This window comes from Chrysoperla carnea, chromosome X (assembly GCF_905475395.1).
Source record: "Chrysoperla carnea chromosome X, inChrCarn1.1, whole genome shotgun sequence".
In the NCBI taxonomy this organism is placed as follows: domain Eukaryota; kingdom Metazoa; phylum Arthropoda; class Insecta; order Neuroptera; family Chrysopidae; genus Chrysoperla; species Chrysoperla carnea.
This window is the reverse complement of record NC_058342.1, coordinates 31,305,584-31,323,010: the sequence shown is the minus strand read 5'-3', so window position 1 is coordinate 31,323,010 and position 17,427 is coordinate 31,305,584. Positions and strand designations below refer to the sequence as shown.

Here is a 17,427-nt window from a genome sequence, read left to right as displayed (position 1 = left end):
ATACTTAGGCTATAGAGCCCATTAACTCAGAGTGTTACGTCGCAAAACAAACATATGACGTAACATAGCAAATACTTATTTCTGATTGGTTGCACTCAACGCCATAGATTTACATTGCAATAGAGCTGAGCCCTTACAATTATTTGTTTATGGTTGAACTTTCACTTCTCTAAAGACTTTCGAGAAATTCGTTACCCAGCTTCAAACTTTTCTAGTCACCTTGCATCGTATTCTTCTTCAGACTATTATCTTGTATAATTTATAAAATTAGAAGCTTAAAATAAAATTTATTCTTTAAAAAATTAATATATAATAAAGTAATAACACAAATTATTCTCTAAAAAATTTATTTTATCTTTATATGAAATAGCTAGAAACTTTATGTATTCACTGTTTTTTTTAGTAACTTTTGAATTCCCTCATGAGTAAACTCAGGGAGGTACATCGATAAAGTTTCTATATAGTTGAAAATTACTCTGATAAATAATACATTGCAGTTACAAAATAATTTTTGTAAAAGAGATAATTTTAATAAAATAAAACGGGAAAAAGGAAGAATATTATATATAATAGTTTTTAAAGAGTTTCGACTCTGTTGATAACTTAGACCTTGAATTTCTATGCCTATAAAATAGATATACGAGTGTAAAATTAAACGCGTACGCGTTTTTCATATATATTTTCAAATTATTCCTTTTATGTATTTCAATGAGCATCATGAAAGTCTAACGTTATTACTTCATGAGCTCATATTTCATTCAATTTTGATTAATTTTTTGGTCTTTAATAATCTTGATTACTTGTTAGAAATTAACCAAGAGTGTGAGCGAGTTAAAGCACCTGCCAATTGCTGTTCTTTACGCACTTAAAGTATGGACAAAGAAGTATGATAAACGGAAGTAAAATCCCATTTTTATTACAATTGGTCAACCAAAAGCCATTTCTATACCTTCTAAAATGAGTAAATCAAGATTCACTACTTTTTAGTCGCCATTTTGTTTCCAATAGTATGGATTCTTCAACTTTAAAGAAACTTACTTCAATTCAATGATATTTTGAATTGTGAACGCAACCCATAACCAGTTTGAAAAAAAAAGAAATTTGAAAAATACACATGTTATGCATGTTTAATGTTAGGTTAGAAATTTGATTGTGTTCAGGATGTCGGATCAACCAAGTACATCAAAATTTGATTGTTTTGATGCTGAAGAAGAATCCGAGGAAGGTGAAATTAATGACGATGACGATGATGAAGAAATACAGGCATCTGAATCAAGAACCGCTCCAGAAGATGTCGTAGAACCACCACCAAAGTAAATATACTGCCCTAAAAATTTTTGATTTATCTTGGATGTTCGTTTTATTTAAAACTGTTTTAGGGTTGCAAAACTATCTACAAATGACAACGGTGATGATACACATCGTCATCGGCACCATAAACATCATAAACATCATGATCGTGATCGCGGCAAGAAACGTAAACATTCCTCTGAACCGGATAATGATGAACCAAATGACGCTTTAGAAAAGTTATCATTGGATAATGAACCGAAAATTGATGAAGAATCTGATGATGAAATTGGAAATTTTACTCATAAAGATGTTATTAAAGAAATTACGTAAGTAATTATTAAAATTTTATTATTAATAACAAGAAAATTACGATACTTAAATGTGAATTACTCGTAACTAAATTTAAAAGGTTAGATAGTCAAAATTTGTCAAAATACCATTAAGAAGACAGATATGGTCTGAGTACAATCAGTGTATGGAACAGCAGGCGTTCCGAAGTTCTCATATCACTTCCAAGGGCTTCTGTTCGCAAAGTTGTTGTGGCTATCACAGGACACTGGCTGGGCGGCAAGCATGCTGAACGCTTAGGTCTGGCAGTGTATCACGACTACTGCAGGAGCTGTCACAGTGGTGACGAGGAGGAGACAATGTCTCATCTTCTCTGTCACTGCCCAGCTCTTGTCATGAGGAAATGGACATAATTGAGCCAGCCTCTCTTTGACGACCTCTCCGACCTAAATTCAGTCGACATCAAAGCCCTCCTGCTGTTCTTAAACAGCTCCAAATGGTTCATGGAGTAGTGGCCGGGGATGGGCCAATCCATTTACGGTATCACAACGGACCCTATGGTCTAAGTGTGTCCCACTCCAGGACAGGCACTCTAATCTAACTCCCATTAAATTACTTTACCCAAAATTTCAGTAAATTTCACCTACTTTGATGGGAGTACTAAATTTTATAGGAATCGATAGTTAAAATTTCTCAAAAATAATAATGATTTTTGTTTGTTTGCAGAATGGAAGCGATGAACAATCGTGTGACAATCACAGTAGTTGAATCAGTTGAATCGTGTACGCATGAAGTAGCAAATCCACCTTCTCACCCCTATGTACCTTTAGTGACCCCAACATTTCCCAAAGCAAAAACATATCCATTTGTGTTAGATCCTTTCCAAAACGAGGCAATTCTGTGTATCGACAACAATCAATCAGTTTTAGTGTCAGCGCACACCAGTGCTGGTAAAACAGTTGTAGCCGAATACGCTGTCGCTAGTGCATTACGTGATAAACAGCGTGTCATATATACCACACCAATAAAAGCGTTAAGTAACCAAAAATACCGTGAATTCAATGAAGAATTCCAAGATGTCGGTTTAATCACCGGGGATGTAACAATTAATCAAAATGCATCATGTTTGATTATGACAACGGAAATTTTACGTAACATGTTATATCGTGGATCGGAAATAACACGTGAAGTTGCATGGGTCATATTCGATGAAATTCATTATATGCGTGATAAAGAACGTGGCGTTGTTTGGGAAGAAACAATTATTTTGTTACCACGCAACGTGCATTTTGTTTTTTTATCCGCTACGATTCCAAACGCTAGACAATTCTGTGAATGGGTGTGTTCGTTACATGAACAACCCTGTCATGTAGTCTACACGGATTATCGACCGACTCCGTTGCAACATTTCATATTTCCTGCTGGTGGGGATGGTATTCATTTGGTTGTTGATGAAAAGGGAAGATTTCGTGATGATAATTTTAATGCGGCTATGGCTGTGTTACAGAATGCTGGGGATAATGCTAAAGGTGATTCGCAACGTGGGCGTAAAGGTGGAATGAAGAATGCGAATAGCAATGTGTATCAAGTCGTTAAAATGATTATGGAACGAAATTTTCAGCCAGTTATTGTGTTTAGTTTTAGTAAAAAAGATTGTGAGCTGTATGCAATGCAACTTGCCAAATTGGATTTCAACACAAGTTAGTATTTTAACCAGATTTCAGCCAAAGTAATTCTAAGCTAAGTGGGGACACATATGAGTATCTTCTCAGATAGTCAGGCCACTCTTCGGGTTTTTAAAGCTTCAAGATTCCAATCGAGAATAATCGATGAATGCTTAGAGGAACTGAACCGCCTGGCACTGAATAATACAGCCAGGTTGATTTGGGTGACAGGCTACTCTGTCGTTAAAGGGAACGAATCGGTGGACTCTTTAGCTGGAGAAGAGTCGTCTCAAACGCCCCTTTCACCCGAGCCTGTCATTCGCAAAGCAAAATCAATAATTTAATGAATCAGAAGTTTAATTAATAAATATAAATATTTGTTGAATTTTAGCTGAAGAAAAGAAATTAGTTGACGAAGTATTTGCGAATGCAATTGAAGTACTGAAACCAGAAGATAAAAAAATACCACAAGTTGAGAATGTTTTACCATTTTTACGACGTGGAATTGGTATACATCATGGAGGTTTACTTCCAATTTTAAAAGAAACAATTGAAATAATGTTCAGTGAAGGCTTAATAAAAGCTTTATTCGCTACGGAAACATTTGCAATGGGACTTAATATGCCAGCTCGAACGGTTGTTTTTACGGGTATGCGTAAATTTGATGGGAAAGCATATCGTTGGGTAAGTTCAATTGAGTTACAACGTCGATGCTTTTTAGGGGTTGGTGCCTTTAGGGGCGTCGAACTGAGCCATTTTCTTGAAACGTGTGTTCACATTACATTTTTTTTTACTTTCAGTTATCTTCAGGAGAGTATATTCAAATGTCAGGACGTGCTGGACGTCGAGGTCTTGACGACAAAGGTATCATTATTTTAATGATTGACGAGCAAGTTACACCGACAGTTGGAAAAAATATTGTGAAAGGTCAACCGGATCCAATTAACTCAGCATTTCAGTTAACTTATAACATGGTTTTAAATTTATTACGTGTTGAGGAAATTAATCCTGAATATATGATGGAACGATCATTTTTCCAATTTCAAAATCAATCCAATATGCCAGATCTTTTCGATAGTAAGTAAATCTCCCAAAATTTGCCTTAATCTAGATTACAGGGAACTGTGAAGCCGACGAGCTTGCTAAAAATGACACACAGCTGTTGTTAAAAAAGTCCAATCTTAAATTGGAGGGAGGAACGCACTTTTCATATCTGTGCAGGACAGATATGGTTTAAGTACAATCGCAGACATTCCGAAAACCTTCAGCTTCAAAGGACCTTCGATAAGAAAAATCGTTGTTGTTATTACAGAGCACGGACTAAGCGGCAGGCACATGTGCATCGCAATTATTGCAAGAGCTGTCACAGTGAGGAGGAGGAGGAAACGATATCTCATCTTCTCTGTAACAGTCCAGCTCTTGCCATGAGGACATAGATCCACTTGAGTCAATTTTTTTTTGACAACTCATATTTGAAGGTCTCTGACGTCAAAGCACTGCACTCTTGCTGTTCTTGTTCAAACAGCTCCAAATGAGCCATGAGCCTACTCTTTTCCGGTATCACAACGGATCTTTAGCCACTCTAACTAAACCTAACTTGTGTTAAAGATGAAGATGTCTTAAAATTTTTGAACTATATTTGATTTAAAATTTTGGCTAACATAGATTTTTTTTGGGTGCGTAGAATATGAAGCAATTAAGAAGAAATGTGACTCAATAAAAGTTCCTCGATATGAAGAAATGAAAGTCTATCATGAATTACGGAAAAGTATTGACAAAATAAAAACCAAATGTCGAAAATTTATATTTAGTCCAATGAATCTTCTTCCATTTTTGAAAAGCGGTCGTATGATTAAGGTAAGTGATTTATATTTATGTTTTAATCACAAAATGGGAACTTTACGTTCAACTTTTCAGCGCTTTTAATGTCCACATAAGCCAGAAATTTGTACCTCGAAAAATCCTGGAGAAGTTATATAGCTTAGAGACTTTTAGTAAGGGTTAAAGAAAATCATGAAAAAATATTAGAATTCGATTCTGAAGACTCGATATTTCAGAATGTATATATTTTGTATCCACAAAATTTGCGATTTTTGGTTTGATTTACCCAAAAATGATACTTTAAAATTTAGTTTCGATTTCAGCATAAAATCTGCTGAACCAAACCGACGACCTTTAAAATTATTATTAATAATAAAAATACATAAGAGAGGTACCGTAAATAAATCCCTAGCACCTAGTCCAAGGGGTTTTCTGTGCCCTATTTGAAAAAAACGTGTCACCCGATGGCGTGACGTGCTCGGGTAAGAGATGTTATTTTAAGAAGATGAAGCTATTGGATTCTCTTGAGGCCAGGTGCCACACAAAAAGCACACAGCTACCATGTAGCTCAATATTTCTTGGTAACACTTGGAATACCTTTTTTACATGGTCTTAATTGATATGTTGCAGGCAAAACATGATGGTCATGAATTTGATTGGGGTATTGTTGTAAATTTCAATAAAACAACAGAACCGGCAAGGCGTGGACCACCCGGCCAAGATAAACGACAGAAGTCTGATAAAACACAAAACATAAATCTAACAGTTGATATATTATTGCATTTAGAAGAGTCTGATAAAATAATTGACGGTAAATATGTACATTTACCGTGTCCACCGGGGAAAACTGGCATCATGGAAGTGTTACCAGTACCAGCGAAAAATTTATTAGAAATATCATCAGTACGTGTACATATACCAGACGATTTACGGCCATTGGACGCTAGACTTGGTGTTATTAAATTATTGGAACAAGTTAAACAACGATTTAAAGATGGCATACCCTTGTTAGATCCAATTCAAGATATGAAAATTATGGATTTAAAATTTTTAAAATTAAATGATGAACTTAATAAATTTCAAGAAAGGTAAGAATCTTAGCCTTTTTTAAGGGATCGGCAAAGAAAGGTTGGCTTAAGTGAGTCCACCTCCTCGTCGCAAGAGTGAGTCCACCTTCTACTCACTGTGGCAGCTCCTGCTGTAGTCATGATACACTGTCAGGCCCAGGCGTTCAGCGTGCCTGTGTATAATCTTCTAATATGACCTTAATGATGGAGATTCTCACAAATTTTTTTTGTATTTTACAGATTAGACTTTTTACCAATATCCAAGGAACCTAACATCAAAGAAATGTATACAATCATGCAAAACAAAATAGAAACCAGAAAAGCAATGCGTGTAGCTCGCGAAGAACTCTCATGTGCCAGTTCAATATTACAAATGGAAGAGTTAAAAAATCGTAAAAAGGTTTTACGACGCCTAGGATTTTGTGACGAGAACGATGTAATTCAGCTGAAAGGGCGAGTTGCATGCGAATTAAGCGGTGCTGATGAGCTACTGCTTACCGAAATGATATTCAATGGTACCTTCGATAACATATCAGCAGCGTTAGCGGCCTCTTTACTCAGTTGTTTTGTATGCGATGAAAAGAGTAAAGAAAAATCAACTCGTGCGGATGAATTAGCTGAAGCATTACGTAACATGCAACATATTGCACGGAAAATCGCACGGATATCACGTGAATGTTCAATTGATCTCGACGAAGATAAATATGTGGAAAAATTTAAGCCATCATTAATGGATGTGGTGTTTGCGTGGTGTAATGGATGCCAATTTTTGGATATTTGTAAAATGACTGATATTTTTGAGGGCTCCATAATTAGGTGTATACGTCGTTTAGAGGAATTATTACGTCAATTATGTCAAGCGGCTAAAGGTATAGGGAATGTTGAATTAGAGGCGAAATTCTCGGAGGCTATTAGATTAATTAAACGTGATATTGTTTTTGCCGCTAGTTTATATTTATAAATCATTTTTTGTATGGGTAATGATTTTTTAGCTTCTTGTGAATAACTTCTTAATCATAATTTTCCGAGAACTAGATCAAATTGATCCCAAAATGAGAAGCAAAAAAATATGGCCGCATTGTGAATTCAATTTTTATTTAAATGTTAATAATTAATTATACAGGGTGCTTTATTTTACTTGACATAGGCTCAAAAAATAAATAAACTGACTCTGCTTCATAACTGGAAAAAATTAGAAGAAAAATTTTAATTAAAGAAAATGTTAAAATTTTTCAAAAACTGTATAATTTTGGCAGAAACTGAGTGCAAATTTTAATCCAAAAATATTTTTTCATATATTTTCTACGAAATCTAGGCACTTTTCGAAAAAAATTTTATAGTAAAAGTTGTTAGTTTTTTATAAAAAGTTTTTCTATTAACTTTTTTTTTTTCTATTGCTAAAAATTAGATGAAAAAGATTGATTTTTTCCTTCTATTTCTGTCTAAACTATTCGGTTTTCCAAAAAATGTTTCAAACAAAAAACATTGCCCTTTTAATAAGAAACAACTTTCTGATTTAAAGTGTTCTTCTATCTCTTACCAGTCATGAATCAGAATAAGCTTTTCATTGAATTTGAAAGTTCAGGTTGAATTTATTGCCTGCGTAAGATCTATGTACTCACTAATTTTTGTTCGATTCTTTTAACATTTTAAAGTTTTTTTTTCGAGTTTCAAGGATATGTCGAGATAGATAGAACACCTATATAAAAAATTGGGGAAGTGCCGTCTCATTTCAAAAATAATGTATGTTTTAAATATTTAACAAAGTTATTGAATAATAAATGTTTAAATACGATATATACCGGATGGTATCAATGATTGTACCACACATGTGTATTAAAGATCGTTCAAACCAAAATGGCATCGAAGAAGAGCGAGTATAGAGTCCTTCTTTTTTTAAATATAATTTTTGTATTAATAATTTAAGAAAATTGTACAGTTCTGCATCAAATAAATATTTTTTAGATGTAAAAAAAAGTCTTAAGTTTTATTAAGAAAGAAATTATTTCCATGATTAAGTGCTTTCAGAATGGCGATCGAGCTCGAAAATCTGGATATGTCAGAGAATTTTGATATTCTAGAAAAGTCAGGGAATTTTAGTATCAGTCGGGGAAAATGATAAACAAGCACTCGTGAGTCTGTAGAATTGAGTTCTGGAGGTCTCAGTGTCTCGATGTATTCTATGGCTTTGTATTTTTCGAATAGAATAATTTCAAATTATAGTAGTTTTAAAAAAATGAGGGAATTATTGCTATAATCATGGAATCAGGGAATTTCATAAGTAAAATTCGATCGTCACCTTGACTTTTGATCTTTTCATCAGTGGTGGATTAAATATTAAGCGGGGTAGGAAATTGTCTAGGAGCTCAGCATTCGATAAGAGGCCTCGAGGAAAATGATAATTCAAAAGAAAAAAGGGGAAAAGACAAATATGTACGAGAGGGCGCCACATACGGGGGGCGGGTATAGTATTACAAAGTATTACTTTAGATTCAAAGTATTTTCATGGGTGAAAATACTTTAAACTTGCTTGATTTTCCATCGCTTCCACCAATGTATTAAAACAAAAGATTTTCACCAGCCATTTTTACTTAAACCACAGATATTGCTACCAAGGGCTACCTGAATCAGGGCCTTGGATAATTTTGTAAGCCTCGAAAATCAAAAAATTTGTATTCCTCCTCTAATTTTAATCGGACACTCTGTATATTCAAAAAATTAAAAATTATGATTTTCGACGATTTTTATTCAGAAAATTCGTTAAAAAAAATTTTGTGTATACGTGGTAAATACGACGTCTAGCGTCCATGCATGACGTCACCCGGTGTTGAGTTAAATCAAGTAAACAAGTAAAACCGAACCATGAGCTTGATTTGCTGTTTAAAAAAGTCAACATTTATGGAATTGAGTACAAGAAATTAAAGCTAAAATAACTTGAAAGTGATTGAATAAAAAATTTCATAAATTTTCGAAAATAAAATTATACATTTTAATTAGTTATAATTTTTGTCGTTAGATAACGTTACAAAACAATCGCCATGACTATAATAATGACATTTCGTGAAATGTGATGTCAAATAAAAAACTAAGTGAATAAAATGTTAATATTTCTCTATAAAAAAATAATCGGTGTTTAGTGTAAATGATTTATAATTGATACCAAAAACAAAAAATGTCATCTGTAACACAAAATTCGGGAATTCGAACATCAAGTTCGACCAGTGAATGTAACAGTATACATGAAATGCTTAAGAACACAAATACAAATGATACGAATAATGCAAATTCTAGTGCAATTGCAACACCAATTAATCATTCGATGTCATTTTCCGGTGGTTTAAATGAACTATCCAACACAAAAATATCGAATTCGTTAAATAATCGAAGTGGTAGTGAATCATCGACAACAGTACTGAAAGCGGGCTCATCACGTATTGAAACTATTAAAAATTGGTCGATTTCCACTTATAAATGTACGAAACAATTGATGTTTGAGAAGTTAGGACGTACCTCTAGAACAATTGATTCAGGTAACTAAAAAATATATATATATATATATATATATTTGAAGGATTTTACGACTTTTGTGGTACATTAATTCTTATAGTAATTTAATGTGTTTGCCCGGGATTTATGAAATAGTAGACCGCAAAATTTTCTGTAATAGTGAACGCCAGGTCTCCGGGTGTAAAATTTTCGGTGTATTTTTCAGGGTCTATTTTTTTCTATTAGCGTATACCATTTTTCGATTTTAAATTGTATTTTACGGGATTCTATATAAAAATCAAAAACTTAACTGCTCTTATGGTTGACGTCCTTAAAGGGAGTCAAGAATGGATTTTAAAGATTTTCAAGCATAAAAAGTTGGGTGTAAAAGCCCAAAGCATTTAATTTAATTGCAAAACAACTTTCATGTAAACCTACACCCCGTTCGGGAGTATTCTCGTCGAGGTTATTCCTTCACCTGAAAACAGAGATATCTCCTGGTCAGGACCGTCTTAACCATATCCGGTGCCGGGGTGCAAAAATTAGATGAAGTGTCGATGTTTTTCTTTTTCCAAGACTTCGTAAGTGGACATGGCGCCCATTTCTACAATTTATTTTAGTTTGTTTAAATCAGCACATAATTGAATTGCAAAACTACTTTCAAGTAAACCTACACCCCGTTCGGGAGTATTCTCGTCGAGGTTTTTCCTTCACCTGAAAACAGAGATATCTCCTGATCAGGACCGTCTTAACCATACCCGGCGTCGGGGTGCAAAAATAAGATGAGGTGTCGATGTTTTTCAACTTCCAAGACTTCGTAAATGGTAAAACTTTTTATACAAATTTAACTCACACCTCTTCGTCTATTATGAATGTTTTGTGTCCAAATGCCACGCACACCTTTCACCTTCGGTTTAAAACGGCCCTGTTCCTGGTGAAAGAAAGAAAACAGAGATGTCTCCTGCAAAAACATATCTCGAAAATTAAGCGAGATTTTGAAAAATTATGTTGTTCCTTTTTTTTTTTTCATAGAATTGTCGAATGATATTTAATTTGTCTAAAAATGTATTTAATTTTTTGTAGAATTGGAAACAGAAATTGAGCAATTAAGGGATACCCAACAGAAATATATGAATATTTTGCAGCATTCGCGAGCATTAACTAGTCATTTTTATCATTTAGTTCAAACACAGGTAATCATTTTTACATTCATTGGTCCCTTTTCATTATTTATACTCCCATCAATTTGGTGAGTTTTGGATGTTTGATTTGTCCAACATTCAAATTTAAGGTGTTTGTTTCCCTACAGTATTGTAAAAAAGTTTTGGTTTATTGTATGGTACATACATATAAACCAAATACATGCTTTGTAGTCAAGTAATGAGTTATTTTTAGCTTGACAATACCACGCAACTACAAAAATATATAATATATTGTGTGCAAGTGATGCTAATAAATTTGATAATATAGATATCTCTCTTCAATCATTAATAAACTAACTATAGTCGTCTCTGTTCATCAAATTTGCTGCTCATTTACGAACTCGACCTACCTTTTTACGTCCTCAGCCCGCTATAAAAATTTCAGCTTGATATCTCTTTTCGTTTTTGAGTAATCGTGATGACAGACGACAGACAGACAGACATACGGAAATGGACTAATTAGGTGATTCTATGAACACCTATACAAAAACTTTTTCATAGCATCAATATTTTCAAGCGTTACAAACTTGGGACTAAACTTAATATACCTTGATATATATTAAATATATACATGGTATAATAATTTCAACCATAAGTCTAAACTTGCCTTGGCGCTTGTACTATCTTAACAAGCTTAGAAAAATTCTTGAATATTTAATGTTTTATTTTGTAGCAAGCATTGGGTGATGCATTCTCTGAATTGGCACAAAAATCACCAGAATTACAAGAGGAATTTCTATATAATTCAGAGACACAACGGAATTTGACGAAGAATGGCGAAACATTATTAGGCGCATTAAATTTTTTTATATCATCAGTGAGCACGCTTTGTAACAAAACAATAGAAGATACCTTACAAACAATACGGCAATATGAGTTAGCACGAATTAAATACGATGCATATCGTACCGATCTGGAATTGATGAAACAGACGAACGCCTCTGGTTTGGAAGATGCTCATCACGATTTTAATTTACATAAAGAACAGTATGAGCGATTACGGACAGACGTTTCAATTAAATTAAAATTTTTAGATGAGAATCGGGTAAGTTTACTCAATTTATTTTTATCATTTATCTCACAGGATAGACTTCAAAATGAAGAGGTATTTGCGAAAATTATTGACCGGAAGTTATTATGAAAATAAGGGGGATCTTAATTTTCAAATCTATGCTTACTTTGGCAAAATTTTAATTTTTTTTGTGACGCTAATCTTAGTATTTCTAGAAAAATGAGGAAAAATTATGAACAATTGAATATTTTCAAAATTTTACTTTCTTAATAAACTTTTCAGCATTTCTGAAAGAATAAGGTAATATTATGAACAATTGTAGCGAAAAACTGGGTATTTTGAAAGTTGTGTCACCCTGTAACAGACTTTTGGAGCATCTTGTATTCTGAAATTACTTAGGAGCTGCAGACAGTAGGACAATAAGACAGTGGGAAAAATGCAGGTTATATCTTTATACGGATTGGGCAAGGGTCAGAGATGTATCTGGTACGGGGGTTTATGGACATCAAATAAAGGAATCGATTCCTCTTGACGAATATTCGACGTTTTTTTAATCAGAACTATTCATCATTATGCTGAGAGGTACCCAGTTCTTTAATACAAAAGGTTATAGTGTCATATATTAGCACCTTCTTAGATATTCAAGCCGCACTTGAGGCGTCAAGATTCCAATCGAAGATAACTTGAATGCTTCGAGGTTTTGAACCACCTGGAACTGAATAACACAGGCTGATCTAGATACCGGGCTACTCTGGTGTTAAAGGGAAAGTAGCGAATTTGTTCGCACCTTTCACTTAAGCTTGTAATTCTTACAGCAAAATGCACCGTAATTTACCGAATCAAGAAATGGTTACAACAAATGTCCGAAAATTTGAGATCTATCAATCTTGGGAGAAATCCCGTCGAAGAAGCTGGGAACTGTGTAGGTTCATCTGCTTAAAATGGTATCTCTTACCCGGATATGCCTTCGAGTGACAAGTTGTTCTCAAGGAGAGCACAGATGAGTCCTGGATCTAGATTCTAGGGACTCATTTACAGTACCCCGCTTATGTATTATTATTATTAATCAATTGTTTCTCGTTTTCAGATCAAAGTGATGCATAAACAACTGTTATTGTTCCATAATGCGGTATCCGCATATTTTTCTGGTAACCAAACAGCATTGGAGACAACATTAAAGCAATTTAATATAAAAATGAAAACGCCTAATTCAACATTCCCTTCTTGGCTTGAGCAGCAATAGTACTCTATTATAAGTATTTTATTATTTTTATTCTTTCCAAATTCATTCCATACAAATCTTATTTTAACAAAATAACATCAGTTCTCTCTCAATCTGAATGTCTTTAATGGATCAAAATTCTGTCTTACCCATCTCATACTGTCCTAAAATCATTGTTGTTCTATACAAAAAAAAAGGTCTCATTTTCAATCAGCAAATTCTGAAAGTCAGATGCACCGTAAATTCAGGCATGGACGTTTATGGCTCGACATAGAAGATTTCATGTATATATGTCTTTATATAAAAAAATATGTTCTTGGCATCGATCCGTCTCCGGGCTATACTCCATGTAACATTTAAAGCTGTTTAGAAACGATTGGAGTACTTTGACGTCATGAAGTACTATGGTGTCTCACAGACCAAACACCGATTTTATTGGGACTTACTTTCAATTGGTTTTTGATTTCAATTGGTTTTTGACAAATTCAAATTGTCATAAAACACAAATTTAAAACAAAACCACAAAATGCGAAAGGGAGAATGAATTTGATTGAGAACTCAAAACAAAACTCGGAAATTCATAGATGAAATCCTATCCACCATTTTAAAAACTATCAATTTACGGGGGGTTATAAATTGTTTTGCCAAAAAAGTATGTGCAGGTCCGAACCCTAGTGAATCTGGTCGAAGATGTTGCTGATTGTAAACTGATCTTAAATAAGTTGAAATTTTATTTTAAATAAATATTAGACGAACATTAAAGACATTCAGACAAACATTATTTATAAAATAAAATTAATTTAGAACCAAAAATTATTTAAAAATAATTAAACAAAAACCAAAAAAAAAAATTGCTATATATATATATATAAAATATTATATAATCGCGGATTATGTTGTAACCAAAAAGTAAAACAAACAAAAAAGTTTAACACAAAAGGAGTATTAACTGATTAGTCAAAAACAAAAATGAATACAAAATAAAAAGTAATTGTAAGATATTTTAGCTCTGATGTTGATTTTTAAAACTTAGATACATTCCGTCGAAAATATAATCAAAATCGGTTTTAACGACAGGCGATTAACGTTCGTACAAGATGATCGTTCTATCCGATTGTACCTTTTATTAGCACAACAAAATTAAATAAAAAATCATGGTAATAGAGAAAAAATTCATGCATCTTTGAAATTTTCCAAGATTTTGATTAGGTTGTAATAACTTCGTATCAAAAAATCGACCTCTCAAGTCCGGACCGAACTCCTTTTTTTGAAAGGTAGTTGGGGGTTTTAATCAATTTTTTTACTTTTTAATCAAATTAAAAAAAAAGGCTCCTGAAAGGTCACAATTTATTAAACAATTGTGGAAAATTTCAAAGATATATGAATTTTATCTTTATTACCATGATTTTTTTTTTTAATTTTGTTGTGCTAACCGTCCTCCAAAGAAATATAAAAATTCCGTCGTAAAAAAATCAAGTTGAAAAAAGAAAAACAAAAAAAATGACTCATAGAATACCCTTCAATTCAATTCTTCAATCTGGCCACAGAATTTTTTTGATCTGGATTTTTCTAAGCGTAATTTTACTACCGAAATTGTATCATTAGTGCCCTTGGTACTACTTTATTTAGATAATCACTTCCAGATTACGTATTGAATTGAAAGTGAACAACTTGAATTAGAATTGAATTTTTGTGCTGTAGATAAGAAATCCAAGACTCAATGTCCTTATTACTGGTTTTGACTACATATTAGTTTAAAAATATTTTAAAACTACTCAAATATATTAGGATTGTATCGGATTATCTGGAGAATTTACTAATTTGTAGTCAGGAAAGTATTTCTTCTCCGGATAAGGCTAGTGGAAGAAGTGATATCTTGCCCCGAAAATATACTCAACCAAAGTATTAAAGAACATAATTTTACCAAAACATTTTTTAACACAAAATTTTACCAAAATTTCGCAAATTTCTGTGAAGAATCATCTACTTTGAATATTTATCCTTTTTTGTTATGGAATTGCCAAAAAATTTTTATCATTCCGGGAATGATTTACATTTTGATACTCGTGGCGCTGATATCTTAACGTTAAAATCCAATTAAATATCCGAAACAATCCTAGCCAAAAATATTAATGAAAGTATCTTTGAATTATCAATCATAAAAAAAAAACTTAATATCATTTGGGAATGTTTTGGAATACTTCAAAAGTTACTTATTTTCTAGTCTTAATTTTTAAAAAAAACCTAAATCGTGCAAAAATTTATAATTTTTTTAAACTGTGTTAATTTTAATAAACAAATTTTTTTTATGTACTAATTATGTCTCGATAAAACAATTTTGTATTTCTTAATGTTCGATATCGATTCGAATTTAAACAACCCAAAGATAATACATGACTTGGCTATAATGAAAATTCTGTCAAAATGAAAATTTTGTGCTCACGAGCAAATCGTTTCATATGAGCTTTAAGAGAATATGATTTTGTTTTTGAAACTAGCGACATATATTTTTGCTTTAAACAAATATTTAATATATTAATCCCAGTATTAATTAATGAGTATTTATTAATAAATTTTTTAATTAAATTGTAAGAATTTTTTATCAAAAAATTAATTTTTATTTAAATAACACGAAGTTATATAGAAGTTTGGAAACTGTACAAAAATTTTTCATTAAAATGGGTCATTTCAGTATATTAATGGCAGCTGATATCGACGGAATATTTCTTTCGAAATAGTTCTTCTGGATAGTTCCTTCTTTATTCAACTTATCTCGTAAAAATAGTGAGTCGTATTGATATATCTCGATAAAACACCCTGTATATGAATTTATCTATTTTAATTTTAGAATTATTGAATGCAAGATTCTTGATAAGAAGAGTAAAATTAGCATATACTTTCAGACTCCTGAAAAATTGATTTCAATAAGCGATTAATTTTTGATGAAGTTTCCAGACTTGTGTATAGGACCGTTTTTCTAGAATATTTACCAAAACGGTGTCATTTATAATGTACCAAAAATCTTAAATAATTCTCGAATTAAGCACCGTTTTTTCTCATTTTAATATGCAAGAGGAAAAATTAAAGGAAGATAAATTACTTATATTTACCCCCACACAAAAGCTCGCGATTTTAAGATATTTTTAAGTGTTTTCTTTTTTAACTTTTCGAATTTTTCTGTTTCGAAAGTTAATTTTCGATTATCATTATTTAAGAAATGGTTCAAGATTTGTATTTGCTTGATTCTCATTTTAAGCGAAATCAAGTTCGGGATTGTGCAATATTTAGACGAGTCATTATTCGACCAATTTAAGTAGAGCACTTTTTCTATCTACGGCAAAGATTGCTCTGTCTAAATCGATCTTGATTCAAGTTATAAATTTTGAACTTAAAAATATTTAGATAAATTTGAGGATGCGTGCAAGAAATTTACTGTTAATTCTTAATTTAGTATAATTTTAGCAAATATTTTCAAAGCTTTTGTAACATACTATTTAGTCCATCCGGTAAACGCAATAAAAAATAATTTATATACAGGCTGCGCCATCTTTTATCCGGTAAACATTGAATAACTTTCACATTTGTCAACCGATTTAGTTTGTTAGACATGTTTGAAATTGAAAATGGTTTGACAACAACTATTCGTCGTTTAGTGTCTTAATTTTATGGAGCACGGGCGAGGGGTGGGGGGTTGTCAACATTCCAAGGCGTCCACCAAACGAACAAATCTATACAATGTTTACATATTGACATTAAAGATGGCGCATTCGTTAGTCCAAGAGCTAAACAATAATTTTTTCAAAATCCTTCCTGTCGATGAATTCGAATTTAAAAATGATTATTTCCGATTCGATACCGTATGGACTATATTATCTTCCTGATAAATAATTGTTTTCTTCGAATCATGCGCACTAAATTTTATATTAAATATAAATGTATGTAAAAGAAAGTTTTGTTTTCTATTTTACGTTTAGAAAAAATTCATCGATTTTCATCGTGTTCGATCTTAAGCGAAAAAAAATCATTAAAATCGAATAAAATTGGCCGTTCTTCTATAGAAGACAAAAATTTATTTGATTGAACGTTAAAATATAAAAAATATTGCTCCAATTGCGTCCATTTTAATGGAATATTTTTTACAATTCGAGTTTAACTTTCTTGTAAAATTGTTTGGTTAGTTTTCGAACGATTTTGATGAAGGTAGCAGCTAGTCGCTACGATTAAATACGAAGCAAATCCGATGACTTTAAAATATTGTTTGTATTTTCACGGAAATATTTTTCTACAGAATTTTCTTGCTGTTGTAGGAAAATGCTTTTTGATTTAAAAAAGAAATTAATGTAGTCATTATGTACTTAAAATTAATTGTGCA

The 17,427-nt window shown here is 32.4% G+C and overlaps 2 protein-coding genes across 2 annotated transcripts; both read left to right on the top strand.

Annotated features, from left to right (window-relative positions):
* Nucleotides 1–1,101: 1,101 nt before the first annotated feature.
* On the top strand, nt 1,102–7,320 carry LOC123303104 (exosome RNA helicase MTR4). The gene is made up of 8 exons (XM_044886203.1): nt 1,102–1,313; nt 1,380–1,619; nt 2,308–3,281; nt 3,637–3,929; nt 4,046–4,322; nt 4,930–5,102; nt 5,697–6,154; nt 6,374–7,320. The coding sequence occupies exons 1-8, from the start codon at nt 1,162–1,164 to the stop codon at nt 7,092–7,094; spliced, it is 3,288 nt and encodes a 1,095-aa protein (XP_044742138.1). The 5' UTR covers nt 1,102–1,161; the 3' UTR covers nt 7,095–7,320.
* A 1,891-nt stretch (nt 7,321–9,211) lies between these two features.
* Nucleotides 9,212–13,444, top strand: LOC123303105 (arfaptin-2). Its single transcript, XM_044886204.1, has 4 exons — nt 9,212–9,663; nt 10,703–10,812; nt 11,495–11,866; nt 12,921–13,444. Exons 1-4 carry the CDS (start codon nt 9,306–9,308, stop codon nt 13,074–13,076), a joined length of 996 nt encoding a protein of 331 aa, XP_044742139.1. The 5' UTR covers nt 9,212–9,305; the 3' UTR covers nt 13,077–13,444.
* The last annotated feature ends 3,983 nt before the right edge of the window (nt 13,445–17,427 follow it).